The sequence below is a fragment of the Serinus canaria genome, chromosome 1, assembly GCF_022539315.1.
Source record: "Serinus canaria isolate serCan28SL12 chromosome 1, serCan2020, whole genome shotgun sequence".
Lineage (NCBI taxonomy): Eukaryota > Metazoa > Chordata > Aves > Passeriformes > Fringillidae > Serinus > Serinus canaria.
Window position 1 is genome coordinate 99097530 of NC_066313.1, and position 19108 is coordinate 99116637.

Below are 19108 nucleotides of genomic sequence, written 5' to 3' on the forward strand. Positions count from 1 at the left end.
ATCTGGCTAAGCACCAAAGCTTTGGAAACCATGTATCTTACACAATCACTAGGAGTGTTCTTGCAGGTAGACAAAGGATTCCACAAACCAGTAAATCATGAATTCTAAAATCATTAATCAGTTAGAGCTGGAGATGGGCATTGCCTGATCAAGCTGCCCTGTGATGGTCAAGGATGCTCAATATTTAGGGCAGAAATTGCTGGAACAAAAAACAAGGACTTGTCCCTTCTGTGCATTAGTAAAAGACAATCAGATGCTCCACTCTGATCGAGATTTTCCCCACTGTCCAGACATACCTCTCTCAGACTTCCTTTGTACATCTGGCAAACAGAATGTTCCTCCTTTCAGCCTTAGTACTGTGTTCCTTCAAGCATAGCCAGACATAAGTAAAAGAAAGACACCCTTTCTTCAGCTCCTTTCCCAAGTCTTACAACCCAACAAAGAAGATGTGCTCCCAACTACAGCATCAAGGCTAGCAAAGGCATTTCATTCATTACAAACCACTGCCAGCAGCATTCTCCACGTGTCCTGGTCTGTTGGACAGATTTGTTTCTCTCCCAGAAAAAGAAATCTGGTCACGTTATTTTACTGCCCTTACTAAGACACTTTAAATCTAGTCAGCAAGTGGTTATAAGATTACATAGATAAAAGATATTTTTGACTCTGCATGAAATAATTAGGTACATTTTTTAAGGATAAAGGTGATGAAGATTAAGACTGGTGCCACATTTAAACTGAATCACTGATGCTACATAAAAATTCTAGGAAACAATAATTGAGCTACTCACATTAAAATCTCTTAGAGCTACTCACATATAAATCTCTCAATTTATAAATCATTTCCTATGATTTATAAATTGTATTCCATCAAAGTTTGATTCAAGTGTGTGGTTTTTACCAACAGATATGATAGCAAAAGCTAAAACCAGGATTATTCTCTTGCTTGAATTCAGTTTCTCTGAAAATAAAATCTTGGATTCATTTGATTCTAAGGATTTCATGGTTCTTTTTCAGGGAAGAAGGAGAATTTAAGAAATGTGTGAGAAACCATTTGGTCATTTTAATAAAGGAGACATTACTGATACTGATAAAGAAATTGGATCCTCCTATAATTTTTTGCAGAGGTAGACCCTACCAGCTACACCAGAAGATGGTGTCAGTTGATGCACTGAAAAGTTGACCTCATTGAAGTTTTGTCCCAGCAAATGTGCAGAATGAGAACCAGCAATGCTTTCCTCTGCATTTATTCGCTGAACAGAAAATGTGTTAACTAATTATTTTAAGATTAAATTGATACATGCCCCAGTACGCCAAGGACTTTTAGTTGCATGCATCCTGCTCTCATATTACACAAATGGTTTATAGACAGAAAAGTTGAAGCAAGTTGAAAGTCTTTAAAGGACTGATTATGTACTTTTTCATTTGGATAAAAACTAGCGAAAGCTGCAGGTCCTCACATGACCTCATCAAGAATTTGATTTTGATTTTAGAAATTATTAATAGACTGAGACTTTGTAAAATGTGGAAGAGAAATGCTAGACACAGATCAACTTTTGACTGAATTACTATTTCAAAAGCAGTGCAGTGGTACTTACCACATTGCAAAGAGTTATCCTCTTCTATTGTCGTGTTATAGGTCCAATCCTCCTTTCTCCAGCGTATAACACCACTATCCTGGCAGTCCTTAGATTGTGTTATATTTGCCTTGTCCCACATTCTGAACAGGTACAGCTCCCCAGTCATACCCTGGCGAGGTGCTGCATCTGTACCTTGCAGCTTTGAACAGCCAAGTAAGAACTGGCCTTTTCCAGGCAAATTAACTTTCTCATTTAGTTTCTTGCGTAATTTTTCTGATCCATTTATGAATATCTTCACCTCCTCATTGTCACTTTTCCACTGGATACATATTTGGTTCCAAGTGTTTTTACGAAGTCTTACTGATGTGTCTATTTGTTTTCCGAACAACCATATCTTCAATTTACCATGATCTCCTGTAAGTCCAAGATCATACTTATTTGCAGAAAGATTGGCATGAAGAGTTTTTTCAGCATATACATATGCTGTCCATGGACTGTTTGAGGAATACAGCTTGAGGTGCACACAGACAAGGAATTCTCTCAAGGGGCGCAGAGAAATTCTTGATGACATTCTCCAAGGATCTTCACACGCAGTCTTAAAGACGGCTTTGTATCGCCCTAGGAAATCCTCCTGATCTAAATAAAGAAAAGGCGATTTGTAAAACCTTTAGGTCTTTAAAAAAGATCCTTTATATAAAAGTTATTCTTCCATATAGTACTGTTTCTAGGCATTTTCCTAGGAATTTTCAAAATAACACATTAAGAAATGATCTGGTAGCCTACTCTTTTATTTTTGTGGTAGGGAAGTGACAAATTTGGAGGCAGTCAATAAATCCTAGCTGCTCATGAAAACTTTGAAGTAAAACTTATGCACAAGAACAAGGATGACCATGTAGAATCACAGAATCATTGAGCTGGAAAAGACCTCCAAGATCATCCAGACCAACTGTCAACCCAGCACTGCCAAGTTCACCACTAAACCATGTCCCCAAGTGCCACATCTACACATCTTTTTAGCACCTCCAAGGATGGACACTCAACACCTTCCTCTGCACCATGGTTCAATGCTTAGCAAGCCTTTCCATGAAGAAATGTTTCCTAGTATCTAATATAAACCTGCCCTGGTGCAACTTGAGGCCATTGTCCTACTTTTGGTTACTTCAGAGAAGAGACAGACCCCCATTGGGCTATAATCTCCCTTAAGGTAGAGAGCAATAGAGTCTCCCATGAGCCTTCATTTCTCCAGGCTAAACAATCCCAGGTCCCTCAGTTGCTCCTCATAGGATTTTTACTCCAGACTCTTCACCAGCACCATTGCCCTTCTCTGGACATGCTCCAGCATCTCAATGTCTTTCTTGAAATGAGGGGCCCAAAACTGAACACAGGATTTGGGATGAGGCCTCACCAGTGCCAAGTACAGGGGGACAATCCCTGCCCTGGTCCTGCTGGCCATGCTATTGCTGATCCAGGCCAGGTGCCATTTGCCTTCTTGGCCACCTAGGCACACACTGGCTCATGTTCAGCAGCTGTTGATCAACACCTCCAGATCCCTTTCTGTAATGCAGTTTTCCAGCCACTCTTCCCCAAGCCTGCAGTGCTCCATGGGGTTGCTGTGACCCAAGCACAGGACCTGGTACTTGGCCGTGTTGAACCTCATACAACTGAGGCTTTATTTGGCTCCTCACCCCTGTCTTCTGCTCCTCATCCCAGCTCAAGGGGCTGGGTACTCTGAGACTAAGGCAAAGAAAGCATGAAGTACACCAACCTTTTCCTCACCCTTTGTCAACACTTTTCCCTTAACTCAATAAAGGCTGGAGATTCTCCTTCACTTTTTTCTTGTTAATGTATTTTTAGAAACATTTTTGGTTTTCATGGCAATAGCCTGATTAAATTTTACTTGGGTTTTTGCCCTTCTGATTTTCTCCCTGCCTAACCTTAAGGCATCCTTGTAGTCCTCCTGAGTTTCCTGTCCCTTCTTCCAAAGGTCAAACTCTTCTTTCCTGACTTCCAGCCAAAGCTCTCTGTTCAGCTAGGCTGGTCATCTTCCCCACTGGCTCATCTTTCAGCAAGGGAAGAGCTGCTTCTGCCCATTTGAGAATGTCCTTCTTGAAGAAGAATGTCCTCCCTGTACTCCTTTGGCCTTCAGGGCTACTTCCCAAAGGACTCTGTCAACCAATACTTTAAACATGCCAAAGTCTCCCTTCCAGAAGTCCAAGGTGGCAGTTCGGCTGAGTCCCCTCCTTAAGTCTCCAAAAATCAAAAGCTAATAATTTTGTAATTGCTAAAGCCTTCACCCATCATATCATCCATCAACCCTCTCTGTTTGTAAACAACAGGTCCAGCAGGCACCTTCCCTATAAAACAAGTAGCTCCAGACAATGCCCCAAACACTGAAACTTGAATTGTAACTGCTCAGTTCTTGTTGATGCCTCATTTCTTCCATTGTCCCAGTACAGGAAAGGACAGACTTCTGTGGTTGTAGATGTGAACTGTTTGGAGATGATTCTTATTTTGCGGAAATATGCACACTTCAATTTCATAATCATTATCATGGCTGCTTGCTTTATGGTGTACACAGCAGCAACAAAATAAGAAAAATTTCCTTTGAAACATGAAATGGAGCAACAGAAAAATGAAACAGCCTGTCAGATGTTCAGCCAGTGCAAGAGAACACACTACCGACACCTTTAAAGAGGTAATTTTTTATCAATATATGCAGAGCTTTTATGAACGCTCCAGAGGACGTACGGGATTAATCATGATTGGTTAGGGTTAAAAAGCAGAAAAAGATTGTCCAACATAGGAAAAAACCTTTTCCATTAGCTCCTCTGTAAGAAGAAAAACTTCCAGGCTACTTGGATCAGGGTTTTTTTCCAGGGTAGGTTATGTTCATAGTCCTAGTTAGCTGTCAAGATCACAGCCAGTTCTTCTGTAATGTTCTCAGGCAACCAGAGCACCAGCTTTCATCAGACCAGTTCAGACAACTTTTCTGTCTCTTGACCTCCAGGCTCTCAAATTTATTTTTCAATAGCAACAAGTAAAAGCAAGGAGAAAGTTCCTAACTTCCAAGTGCAACTTGATAGGTACAAGCTACCAGAAACATTTGAAACAAAAAATATATCAGTCCAGTTTCATGGAAAGTTATTGATACCTATTCTTGTTGCATCCTATAGATTTGAGAGTCTGTGATGCTAATTAGCAGAAACTTGCAGGCATTTTTCACAACCTGGAATAGTTCCTGAAGTTCAACATACATGACAGAGGTGCCATGCAAGGCCATAGACCAAACAAAAACTCTCTGGGTACAGGCTAAAATTAGGTGAAAATCCTAACTAGCAGACAGTGGATTCTGAATGGTGAGTTAATAATTAGATTGGTTCAAAATGGCAAAGGAGAAGAAAGACATACCTGACCCAACAGCAAGCCTCCCCTGCCTAATCCTGAAGCATGAACTCACTCATTCAGTCTGGCCAGAGTCTGAAAGCAAAACCTGGGATACCCTGCTAAGAATATTTCAGTATGGAAAACTAATTTTTAAAATTACTTAAAAGCTGGATGAGGAAGACTGAATGGGAGGGGAAAGTATCACAGAATATGAGATTTTTCAAAATGGGGGCTCAAATATACTTACCTTTTTATGTAAAATTAAAACAGATGTCCATCTGACAGCATGGACAGGTCATAAGGAAACTGATTTTATAAAGGAAATAGCAAGCTAGTTACATGCCAATACTGGTGACACAGTATTTCCAAATAAAAAATTTGCTCAAGTCTTTCATTTTTAAGTAGAAATTGACTGGTAGGGAAATTTCCTGACACAGCTTCAAAACTTGAAGTTACTGTTAACCGTCCAAATTGACAGACTAGAATTCTATTCCTGAGCAAATATACTAATCAAAACTTGAAGGATCATAAGCAGACTTGGTTTGGGAAGTGAATGAATTCTGAGAGAGGCTTGATTTCATGTTAAGCATTAAAGCAGAGTTGATATGCCAACAGAAAATTAAAAGGCTGCTAATTTCTATTACATTCTTTAGGGGAATTGTGACTTCAAAGTTGTCAAGGGAGCCAGAGTGGACACAAACTTGTAGATGAAAACAGTTTTAAGACAGATAGCCAACAGAAATTACACAAAATGAGATCAATCTGCTGATGATTCTTCTGGTCTGCTTTATATAATCCAAAAAGACTGCTGTTGATCAATATGCAAGCCCAGAACAATTAATTTAAACTAAGAAAAGGGTTTACATAGAAAGGCCTACCCTTCTGAAAACTGGAAAGATGGTCCACTTTGCTCTAAACAGTCAATTAAAAAAAGTGCCAAAAACAGATGCCAAAATTAAAATAACAGATACCAATACTATCTGAATTGCTGCAAGAAAGGCTGAAAAATTTTATATGCTTTATCTACCCAAAGAATGCTGAAAAAGCAGAAAGGAAATTGCAATCATAGTCAGAAAATGCACTTTGTTGCTCCAAGTGAGCGCAGTACAGCATTATGTTAGAAACTAATTATCTGTATTATCTTGAATAAGTCTCCTTGACATGTGGGTGGATGTATTGTAAGCAAGAGATGACATTACAGTAAAGCCTTTAAGATCTGTTAATCATCACTTACTTTCTCTAGCAATGGTGGTTTGGGCTGTGACCCACCCTTGACCATGGAACCGAGGAGCTGGAACTGCCTGTGCTCTAACAGAGGCATTCCTGGAGTCTCCTTGCATGCACACAATGCAATAAACTCAGAAAAGTAGCCATGAACACACCTTTACAGCACAGAAAAGGGAGCATAAGGGAAAGAATGCTTCAAACAGCTCCAGAGTAAGAAAAATCCAGAGTAAGGAAAAGATAAATAATGATAATAATTAAAAAAACAAAAAAAGAAACAAACAAAAAACCCCAAACAAACAAACATTCCTCCCCCCCCCCACACACAATTTGGAGTGAAGAAAACTCCATTCAGTAGCAATCATGGGCTGACTATTCCATGTCTTTTGCTGTACTTGGGCACATAAGCGTTTTCAGAAATGAAAATTTTTTTCTTCTTACTATACTTATGTCTAAGAGATGCAAAACCTGGGGGTTTTGCCCTCACTTAAGCTAAAAGCATGTATTTAATAAGCATGTTCTCTTAAGCCCTAAAAGAAATCCTGAAATGAATGCACATACTTCTAAATGTTTAAAATTAATTTTCTGAGAATGACAACATAAACCAAAAATGTACCTCTTTCTTTTTTCTAAACATTTTTAGACAGTGATAAGTGTTATCTTTACAAGAGATAGCCATTAGATATTAAGCATGAGGTAGGTATTAAGAATTAGACCTACAGGACCAGTGTTATTTTCCTTATATGACTGGTATTACTAATAACCACTGGATCAGTATACAGCTGAGCATTAATACAGTCAGGCATTCTCTTGAATAAAAATAGTCACAAGTTTATATGTCTGCACAATCTGGCTTTGAACTAGCAACAGTAGTTATTAACTTCCTTGCAAGTGTTGGCCACCTGTGACACATTTGGCTCGCTACAGTCCATTAAAATGACGTCAAAAGACTCATGTATTCCATCTGGAGCTCATAACTGCTTTTTTATAAAGCCTAAAACTCTAAACTTTCTATGTGTGGATCACTTGATTCTGTTGAATATTTTAAAAATCTGAAGCTAAGAACTGCTTCCCCAAAATCAATTTCATCCCTCCTTTTCATTCACAGTTCTATTTGTTTAGCTGGGGATAAACAACATCACCCTATCCAGCACCCTGAGCATCAAAAAGAACACAGGAAGTTCTTCTCTCTACATATTTTTTGGAGAACACAATCATACTCTGACACCTCGGATGAGGAGAGAACTGAGTAGAGATGCTGCTGACACTACTAACTGCTGACAGCCTAAACCCAAAACACCCCAATAAAACAGGGGGAAAACAAAAACACACTCTTGTGTCAGTTTAGCTTCCCTTGATGATTAATGACAGTTTTAAGTGATACAAAGGTGAAAAATGAAATGACTTTTTGCTTGCTTCCTCAGAACTTTAGAAACAGTTAAATTTTCCCTGGAAAAACTCTTCTATGACATCTGTCCATCTGCTGAGCAGCTCTCTCCTTTGTACTATTTAAAGTACAAGAGGTTAACACCTCTCCATTTTAGCAGCAGGTTTATCACCTGAATCTCAGATTCTGTCTCAATTGAAACATTTTGCAAAAGTTACTGTATCTGGAGAATTAGAGTCAAAACTAATCTAGTCTGTAACCCATAAAACCTCACTGGTTGTACAGCGTCATTAAGCAGGCATACTTAAATTAAAAAAAATCAGGCAGTAAATCAGAACTGCAAGTTCTGACCTAGAGTAAAATAACATGCCACGACAAAGAAAGAAGGTTCTGAAACTAGCCATTAAGTACACAGCAAAAAACACTCCAATTTTTTTAATAAACTAAGTACATTGTTGACACAATAAATGCAACACACACTATTGACATAAGGAAGCTTTATGAATGACAAGCACTGTTATCTTTATCAGCTGAGTCCAGAGCAGTAACAGACTGACCATCAGTTTACAGAAAAAACTGAAATTTTTCAGCCATGAAAAAACACAAATTATTTCACCTCACTTTATTTTACTTAGCCTTACACAAAACCATCACCATGTCAGTGTTTCACAAGAACCTTACGAATTTATTTTTCATTTACTGTTACATAAAGAGCATAAACTGCCATGTTCAAATACTTAATTTCTGTTACATGTTTTGGGCCTTACTACCTTTTCCTTAGCCATATTCAGATCCACAACCAAGATCAATGCAGGAGATGTTCTACACTCACACACGCCCTAAATACAGCAAAGCTCAAAGGATCTTGTGGTGTTTTTGTAAGAGCAGTGTAAAAGATTTAACAACATATTCTGAAAATAGTAACACTTCCAGCTCAAAAAAAAAATCCAGCAATAAAATAACTTGTCTTGCTATTACAAATTGTGTTTTGGTTCTTTCCTCATCCACAGCCTAGAAGAAGTTACTACCAATGATTTTTAATGAAAATATACAAAGCATCCAAAATGCTAAGCACCAACTGTTTCATTTCTTGTTAGTGACAGTTTTTCCTCTTGTTTTCAAGAGGCGAAAACTTGCCTGCTTGAATATATTCAAAAGTCCTATTCATCAAGTCTAATGGTATTTATTTGGAATACCAACACTAGACAAATCAGGAAAAAATTCTCTTACCTTTGCTTGCTGTAGCCAAGAACAACTGTAGCAAAAGGACTGCTTGAACAATCCTAAATCTCAAGAAAATGTCCTGTATTCTGCCAACACAGCAGTGTTGTTTTCCCCAGGCAACCATTCTAGAAGAAACAGATAAATAAATAAATCACAATGACCAGAAAACATGCAGGTGTATGGACATTATGACAAAATATGTTTCCAACATGAGCATAAATCTTCTCAACCCTGTTATACTATTGGGTATATATTGCACAGAAATACCCGGATATTCTGTATATTGCCAAGACACTAAGAGAGAAAGAGATGTTTGCTGAAAGGGGAAAAAAAGCCCAAAACCATAGAAAACCCATCCAAGCTCCAATTCTCCAAAGACTACGAACACATCAGAGCATGGGCATGACTCCTTGCACAAATAAGACTTTCAGCATTTGAAAAACAAATGATTCGCACACAACAACATAAAACCCAAACAAAAGCTGTCAGAGCAATCATAGAAAGATTGTCCAAAAGCTTTAATAATCTCAGTAAGTATGTAAGAAAGCATCTCTTCAGTTCACTACCCACACATTCTCTCATGGTCACTACCCACACTTTAATAAACCACAAATCACTGTGAGAAGCAAGTTCATGAACAATATCATTAAAACCTGGTTTGTCCACCTTTCTGTTATAAGAGATACCATTCTATGAAATAATTTTTAAAGATCTTTTTTAAAAAGATGCATCTGAATATTTTGTATGCTGAAAGAAACATTCAGGTGCATTTTCTTATACAAAATGTTTAGATACATAGTGTCAAGATTCTGCAGCTGATTATTTAACATGCAAAGCAGTAAACTTTACATACTGAATATCTTCCATGTATCAGCTTTATCAAGAGCTGAATGATCCACCCACCTCTGATTGGGGGGATCAGAGCATTCTGCCCCACACCAGAAGTTTAACTTGGCCATCACAAGTTGGGTGCATGTGCAAGTGCATTGGTTAGCACTCACACTGCTCACAAACTGCACTGCACTTCTGTTGGTGCTGTGACAGATTGCAGTAGCTTCCCTTCTTTTCAGGCACTGCTAAATGGTGAACTCTTTCAGGAGCTTTAATTTTTTTTAAGGTTGGGGCTAAAATGTAATTTTTTTTCAAGATTCACACAACTGTAAATATTTTTTAATTTACAATGGTTACTATGGGCTGAACTCTGCCAGAGAAGTGCCACAGGAATAAACGAAGAAACAGTGAAGTTGCTAAGTAATTGAAATTTCAAAAATTGATTAAACATACATGCAAATAAATTACAAACATATAACAACATAACATAGAAACCGAAAGCAAAGGCTTTTTAAAAATAAAGAGCACTGCAACATTGTTGCCAGTGTTTTCAAGAATTGCAACATGCAATACTTCTAAGAAATAAAAAAAGCTGACAAAATAAATCATATGCTAAAACAATAGCCAGAAATGTCCATAGCTAGCTTTCTAAGGATCCCCAGGAAACATGTTCAAACCTGTCCTCAGCTTGCTTCTCTGAATGCCTAAAAATCGTGTATTAATAAAGTTGTTCCATCAGCAACCTAAGTAGCAGAATTAAATTAATTATCCTAAGAACCTGATAATGAAAATTGTTGTGCTTAAATACATCTGACAACTTCAAGGACTGTGCATTTACAGTGAAATTTCCTAGGGTTAAAAGAGATCCAAAACCAGTTTCCTTTCTTTGCTTACTTATATTTCCCAGTCTAGTCTCAAATTAGGTCATTTCCAAGAAAAACCAAGCTGCATATCTGTTCTTCTATTTATGGGGAAATCTTTTGTACACTAAACCATCCATCCATAGTGATGTATTTAAACAAACAAAACTTCCAGCATCCCTTTTCTCTACTACCTAGACACCAAGAGTTGAAATGTGAATGGGATGGAGCCCAAAAATACAAGTGCAGCCATTGATGCTGCTAAGTAATGAGGCAAGCTGCTTGCTTAGTGTCACATCTGATACTGATTGAGAACACTCCTACACTCCCTGATTTTGTTTTCTCCTTAAGCCTCAGTCCTGCAAACAGATACACACGAAATGAGCTGACTAGGACAGAGGTTTACTCCTGAACCACCAAGCACGCCTTCTGTTTTGTTTGGCAGAGCTCATTAGACAATGATGTTACTGTCCCACCCCCAGAAATAAAAACTGCATTACAAAAGCCTAAATTTGAGTACAGGAGCCAAGAAATTTCTGGTACTGACTCCAGCCCTGTCTGAGCACTCTGTAGCCCTGATGAGTTTGAATGGACCTTCCTCTAATTCTGTCATTTCAGAGGGAGCTTTGCTAATATTTGTCTAGTGTTTAAACAAAAGGCTGTAATAAATACTTTCTGTACATTTAGGTTTTTGTCTCATCTGGGGTTTTTTGACATTGCACTCACTTCCAGAATGGGCCTGGCAAAGACAAGTAGGGACAGAGTCACTGCTTCTTGAACACAGTCACATCAAGAACTCCAAAACTATTCAAAGCTATAAAGGAAAATTAATGATCCCAGTCAAAGCAATAAAATTCAGATAACAGGAATATAAAGTGAAATACTAACACGGTCAGCTCAACTGACTTTTTGCAAGACTTTGAACAGCTACACTAGTTCAAGACTTGTTCCAATGTTCAGATAAAACATACAATTAAAAGAGTTGGGAAAATAATATTTGTGTTCCTTTAGTTCTGCAACGAAGTTGTTTAGACACTACTAAAGAAAAATACGCTGCTATCTTTGGTACATTTTTTAAGAAAAAAAGCAAGATATAAAATACAAGTTCACCATATATATTCAAATAAAGATAATATGATACATTCCAACACATTTGGTCATTATGTTCTTCTCAAATTAGAATCCTAAATCTTTATTCTTAATGATCCTGAAGAGTAATGTAATTGCAGATATATAGTTGCTAACATTACAGAATCAGGCATAAGGGATTCTTTTCATTTGTTATTAATTTGCTCATGTGTTTAAATGAACATTTGTATTCTTCTTCATAATAGATGAATACAGTGTGACACAGGGAGCTCAGCATAATTATACACAGTTTTTGCAGCAGGATGAAAGATTTTCACATGTATATCAAGCAAATCTAATTAAGTACAACAGTAACTGAGCCACCCAAGTGTGGGAAAGAATTATGTGCACAGACTTCAGGTAAAGATGTAACCAGCTGGCTTCACTTTCTCAGTTACAACTAAGTGGTTTTTATTTACAAAGAGCTAAGTGTCTGAAATAGATGACGATAGCAAACATTTCTTTATGGTCAGCAGAAAAAATGAAAATTCAGAAAATAAAAATTAAAGGCTCAGGCATAAATCTGTTATGTCTTGTTTGCTCTCCATGAAGAGTGTCTTATTTTGACCAATGACAACCTTGTACTCAGGTCTTACAACATTTCACACCATCTTATTAATTTGAAAGTCAAACTATAATTGAGAGTGCTTTTCTTAAAACAAATGAATAAACATAGTTTGAAAAACTGGATTTTTTTTTGTCTGTGTTATACGTGTCACAGTTTTGCATTAATATCACACTCTTTGCAAATTACAGAGGTTAGGGGAAACAAAGACAGGAAGATGGTATAAAAAAGGAGTTTGTATTCCTATCATTAATAATAATTAGCTCATGCCCTGCTATTGCACTTTACAACTTTCCAAGTGTGCGCCCAGAGGTGACATATCAAGACATTTTGCACTTACCTTCAGCAACTGCCTGCCTTGCAGTACAGCAGATATATTTTCATAGGATTAAAGTCAAAGAAAGTGCAAAACATAAAAACAGCAGTTGTGTTCTGAAGCATATTTTGTTACAACACTTTTGAAAAAATTTCACATCCAAATTTCACAATTCCTGTTGAAAATACTTATTTACTGGCAATCATTAACATTTAATAAATTATTAGCTCTTTTATGCTAAGTTTTAGCCAGAGCAGGTTCTCACTGCCAATGCATAAACAGCTGGTTACAGAAACTTATGTTGGAAATCATGGCCCAAAGTAATCATTCATTTACTTCCAAGCATGCTGTCTACTGCTGCACCTCAAACTGCTTTGTTTAAGCCACACTTATTTCATCCATGGTCTTTGGGTCTCATTCAACCTTCTGTATTCATCCCCTAATAAGATTGTAGATTTCAATAAAAATATTTCCCAAATTTCTGGAAGCTGCAGCTTAGGGGGAGGATAATAATGAATGGTAAGCTTTTGGCTGCTCTATTGTGATATTCTGCCTTATTCAAGTCTATACCAGGTGACAAAAGGCTAAAACAAGCAAGAGAAACACATCAAACTGCCCTGGTAGGAAAACTTCTTGATGTCTTTCCTTTCAGAATGTAAGACTGTAGACATCTTCCATCAACTCCTTATATTTTCCAGACTGGAACCAAAATGCAGTGAAGTTTTCATGTTATTTTTAAATTTTGGCTGAAGCAAGTTAGATGTAATAGGGAGGACGCTTATGTTGGAAACTATTGTGTCACAGTAAATCTTGGCATATACAGAATTTACTGACTTAACAGCAGAAGTAGCACCATTGAGTTCAAAATGATGTTCTATGGGGGGTTTTTACGTGTTTTTCCAGAAGACAGTAATAGGATTATTACTGTCTGATAATAATTTGGTTTTCATTAATTTTCTCCAGTGTTAATCATGTCTGTAAAAACTGTATTCTATTCAGTCACTTTATGTAAAAAAACAGCTTTTTCTAAGACTGTAATGGTAAAGTGTTCAAGTTCAAGGACCTTCCTCCTAACATAAATCATTACTGTTTTCAAAGACAGTAAATATTTTACTTCTTAATAAGTTGGCTTACAGAGAGCAACAAGCCACTTAAGCACAGACATCAGTCACCTGCAAAACTAATAGTTGGTTGAGTTCTTCAAAGAACTGGAGGATGAACTCTCTGAGAAATTCATTTCTTTGTTTAGCCTTTCAATTGCCGCAGGATACTATCATTAGAATAACTTTTTAATTTATTTTATTTTATAAATGCCCAGCTGTGCAAGCCAAGGTCTGCCTGCAGTTCAACTCACAGATCTCCCCTTAGATTCATGTAAAAGTGCAAACTTAATCACTTAGGCTCGTGTAAGTGGATTCAGGAGTTGAAGATGCTATTGGGTGGCTCTTCATTATGGATCTCAGGGCCAAAAAACCTGCATGTTTGGTACTTAATTCTCTTATACAGTAACTTGTGCTCTATATAGCGCAAAAATAGGACGGGGGAAATTACAAGCAAGTTTTGTTCCCTCTTACCCAGACTGGAAATGTTTCACCTCCTCATATCCGATTGTCACCTGGGAGATGAGCAAGAGACCTTTCTCTAGCTCTTATAAAAGTTTTACACTAACCAGGAAATCCTTGTCTGCATGGTGTATTCCCTCAAGAGCACAGCTTTGCTCACACCCTCTATTAATTCTAGAGCAAACCAAAAAGCCCTTCACTGACAATGCCTGAGCAGGTTTCTTCTTTAAAGAGTTTACGAAGTACTGATAAAGCACAACAAACAGAGATGCAATAAAAGTAGTTATGTTTGGCACAAGTCTGATTATTTCAACTTCAGACAGGTTGTTTACATTTTCCCTAATACTCTGGGGTATGGAAGTATATAGGTTTAATGGAGGGGGGAAACAACAAGAAGTGTTCTGCAGAGTAGAAGACCACACAAAGGTTGGCACATCAGAAAAGATTAAAAGAGCACTAAGCATGCACCTTGAGCCATGTAAAAGCATGAGAAAAGGTATACAGAGATATAAGCACAAAAAAGTACACAAAAAGTTTTCAAAAACCTTTGTATTCACTACAAAGATGAATACAAAGATGAAGAGAGAAAGAGAGAAGGACAAAGACTTCTCTAAACCTCAAATATTTGTATCAGTGAACAATGTAAGCAGGCTGTGAGGAATCAGGTAAGCGCCAGGCATGCCAAAAAAGAAGACTGTCCAGCTCATGCTTTCAATTATCCTACTTTAAAAAAAAAAAAAATTCTGAAAGTTTCATCTTACTCTAAGTGAAGGAAAATAAAAAGTAAATAATTGTTTCTACTCAGTTTACACTTTTCTTCCCCATTCTCTTTTCCAAGCTCTCTTGGCTTGAATTGCAAAAACTTAAAAAAGAAATTATACTGTGATTTCATCCTAAGCTTCACTTCATGGACTTAACAGGTCTCTTGGATCTTGTGCTTGGAGCCATTAAAATTTCTCTGCAAGCTAAGAACAAAAGTATTTGGTGGAGGTTTTTTTTTTTGAAAGGGGGGTTAGGGGTGGTTTACAGCAGTCTCTCTCAGACTCTTTTAGTCATCAGCCCAATGACCAAAGCTAATAATTTGTACCACAGAGATAAAGCTCATCAGTTTGGAAGGATGGCTGCACTGAAGCAACCATCTTCCAAAGTCCCACTAAAACCCTGATATAGAATATGGCACCACTACCCTACACAGCCTAAGGAAATACAGTCATGTTGGCACTTCAGTCTCCACATGGGGTAAATATTTAGGGAACCTCTTTTAAGATACTCTAGAAAACAGGGCTATTCCAGAACAGCATTCTGGGCCTCCTTTAGCACTTCTCCTCCTCAGGTTTCAAGATAAGTGTCTGCAGAGGAACAGGAGATGGTACCATTGCCCATGTTATACTACAACTGAAACAAGTTAATAGCAAACATTCATAAACACTTGAAAGTTATCACATAGGTGAGTAGATGACTTAAAAGCAGTTCCAGAAAAGTTTCTTTAAATCTGAACCATTCCTGTGTGTACCCCCACAAATGTATCAGCTCAAAAAATTTTCTTTGTACAACTACACTCCAAATGGCTTTTTCCACTATCATTACCTCTATAAAAAAGTCATTTGCCTTCTCAGAAATAAACCACAATCACCACATTGCTGATTTGCCAAAACATAGATGAGTGTGAAAAATGGAAAGCATTTTTAATCCAACTTATATGAATACATGGACTTTGCTATGAATAAATAATGGAGGAACAAAGTCACTTCAAAACATGAAGCCCATCAGAAACCCATTCAGTCAGCTTATGCCCATAATTTATTTGATGCAAAAGAAACAAAGGTATTCAAAGTTTGCTTGGGAACTTAGAACTTAAACAGGGAATTTAGCAGCATTCGCAATCAGGCGTGCCCAAATGTCTAATAAATCCAGGCAGAGAAGCACAGTCCTTTTCTCTGAAGGACTTACTAAGAGAATATTTTGACCACTAAAAGTACCAGCAAAAGATACTGATTTACATAACAAAAATGCTAAGTTTTGTTATGTGTTCACAATAACATTTCCACAATTATCATAATCACATTACTCTTTGTCTTTCAAATTCTACCATTTCTAGAAGTGTCACATCTTGTCAAACATGACAACTTCCAGCAAACCTTCTGATGGATCTCTTACATCTTAACTCCCCAATGATTCCTTTAAGGAACACCATAAATGAGAAAATAGAAAATAGTGTTTAATTTGTGGGGAGTTGTTCTTTTTGGTAACTAAGGCATCACTTGAAGTACTCATGAAAATTTCACTAAACAGAAATACTGTGATAAATCTTTGTAATTTTCTATAAATTCTACAGATTGAAAAAGTATTTTAAGTAGATTGAGGAACTTTATAAAGTATTTCTTTTCTTTCTACTGTCTCATCTAGCATAACTGACATTCTACAGTTTTCTTTTAAAAAAAACAAAAATAAGTTCATCATGTTACTCATTCTACTTTTTCTATGAGTGGTTAAGAACACCGTATTGAAGCAGCCAGCAGAAGAAGACCTAGAGCAGAACAACAAAATCACATTTTTATAAGGCACTAGCTGAAAAGTAGCTCTTGTGCCAAACAGTATTTATATTTCTGTGCTACAGAACTCACCAATAAAAGACTGAAAATGTTGAGTCTGGGATTTGAACAGTCAGATGCACTTCTAAAATCCTGTATCAGTTCCATTGCACAATACCTGCCATAAAACTGTCCTGAATCTGATGTAGGTAGCACTCACAGGTTGAATACCTGTGGCATACAAACAATTCAGCTCACAGCTGAAGACAAATCCATGTGACTCAGGCAGAGAGGAGTTTGATATGGAATTTTTTTGTCTTTGATTTAATGTCAGCTACAAAAGACCTTTTGTCCATCCTGAACAACAATAAATTTCAAAGGTATTTTGTCAAAAAAGGAATGCAAGACTCCCAAGTAATTGAGTCCTATTAATTACCATATAGTTATACAAGACTATCTTTTTCATAGAGCAATTATAGAACCTTCCTCAACTGTAACTCCACCAGGAATTTATGACTGGAAAGAGTAAGACCCTCATAATCAAGAACATCTGTCTAATAAACAAAAATATCAACTCCATTCATGTTCACAAGCTGAGTAGCACCTACCAACCAATTAATATTCTCTAAATCCTTGCATCTGGAAAAGAGCAAAGCTTTTAACTGAACAGAGTATACAAAACCACTAGCAGACTTACCATTTATCATATAGCTAACATTTCAGGCCAAATAACACGACTTATTTATGCTATTTTTTACATTGGAGTCTATGAGATCACTTGCATGAGCTACCCTTACTTTGGCCTTCAAATAATCTAATCTAATATTCCACTGAAAACATAAAAATCAAGTGTAGTGATCAGTTTTAAAGCTAAACTGCATTTGCCAAGGCCAGTAATCATGTTACATATTAAGAACCAAAAATTGTTCAAATTTAACATGAGTTATTCTCCCATGAACTCCCAAACTTTCTCAATCTGCCAGCACTCCACAGTTACTAGTGGAAGACCTGACTAAGAGCACTCACGGCACAAAAACTGTAAACGGAGTAATTAACTTGAGAATGGGAATCTAGTCCTTCATCTCTCTCCAGCTGGCCCTAATCTGAGCCACTTTCTGTTGATGTATTAGAAACAGAAGTTTAACATTAAATTTGGAAGGCACTGAAGAAAAAAGAACATGCTAACAAACTCCATTTGATCTACAGAATTACATTAAGGCACTAAAGTAATATTAACAAAGATACCAATAACCCTAGCTCACTTGGTACAAGAGTAGAAATGACATAATATTATCTTACAGTGTAAGTAGAAAATTTTGTGGGCCCAATTTGTATCTCAGCAAATTTTGTTTATGTGCAATTTCTTTCCTGCATCTTCTTTCACAACATTCCACTTCAGAGATTTGTCTTCATCATTAAATTTTATGTGTGCTTCCTCAGTGAAGACAAGTACTTGGAGATCCTCCTAAGCAAAGACATGGGTTTTCTTGTTCTTCAGTTTAATTCAATAAACACACTACTGGTCACCTAGCAGAGGAACAAATTTTGCTTGTTTCCCCCATGGAAACAGTTACAGAAGTCTGCTTTCCACTTGGGAATACCCTTAAGGTCAAAAGCTTAAGAACAGGAATATCAGCTTGTGCAGTTCTCTTCGAGCGATGATGTACTCTGTTAGCCTATGCAGACAACAGGGAGGAACATGTTCTGAGTAGGCACACATAACACCAGATTTACTTTTTCAGTACAAATGACAGAACTGAAGACACAACTAATTTGCTTTGGGATTGATATCTCTTAGATCTGGAGGTTGTAAACGCTATTTTGGCTCATGTTGAAGCCCATTCCAACACACCTTCAGCATTACTCAAACTGATTTGAGCAGGGAGGTTGGCACAGATGATCCACTGCGGTTCCTCCCAACCTTACCAATTCTGTGATTTCATGGAAGTCAAAACCAGCCTAGGCTTGTGCAATCACACATTTAATTTGCTGGATAAGCACGTCTTGAACTAGTTTACAAACATTTATTCCCTGTTTCCACATAAACCAATTCAAGAAAATAACACAGTAAAGCAACAGAGTTCAGTATTGTTACAAATACTATCCATGAATAATGAAACCTATATATTTCCAAAGCAAAAACAAATTCAATCAAGAAAGGATGCTTCCAGTACACTTAGCCAGTGAACATGACAAAAAAATCCCAGACAAACCCCCTGCTCGAAATTCTTATTGTGCACAAATGGTGACTGTGAAGACATCACTTTCAGCGATGCAGGTTTCCTGGCAGAATGTATGCAAAAGAAGCAGGGAAAACTTTCAAGCTGAATATATTCTCTGCATCCGTTCCCACAAAAAAACGGGTGTGAGAGCAAACCCCGACCCAGTCGAGCAATACTGCCCCAACGGGACACTACCCTGTCTCTTCTTCTAAACCGCGTCCAAACCCCACCAACTCCTCTACAAAAATCAGTCAGTTTTTAGACCAATTTCAACACGTTACTAAACGTTTCTCGCCG

General features: G+C 37.3%; 1 protein-coding gene across 2 annotated transcripts in view; it reads right to left on the minus strand.

The window, feature by feature from the left end:
* ADGRG2 (adhesion G protein-coupled receptor G2) overlaps nt 1-19108 on the minus strand; it is a 58465-nt gene that overhangs the window by 38652 nt on the left and 705 nt on the right. For both annotated transcript variants that reach the window (XM_050977376.1, XM_009089698.4), the window contains exons 2-3: nt 8803-8921; nt 1596-2213 (exon numbers count right to left, since the gene is read on the minus strand). In XM_050977376.1, the coding sequence (XP_050833333.1) occupies nt 1596-2213; nt 8803-8920 (736 nt within the window). In that variant the 5' untranslated portion in view covers nt 8921. The remainder of the gene's footprint in view (nt 1-1595; nt 2214-8802; nt 8922-19108) is intronic.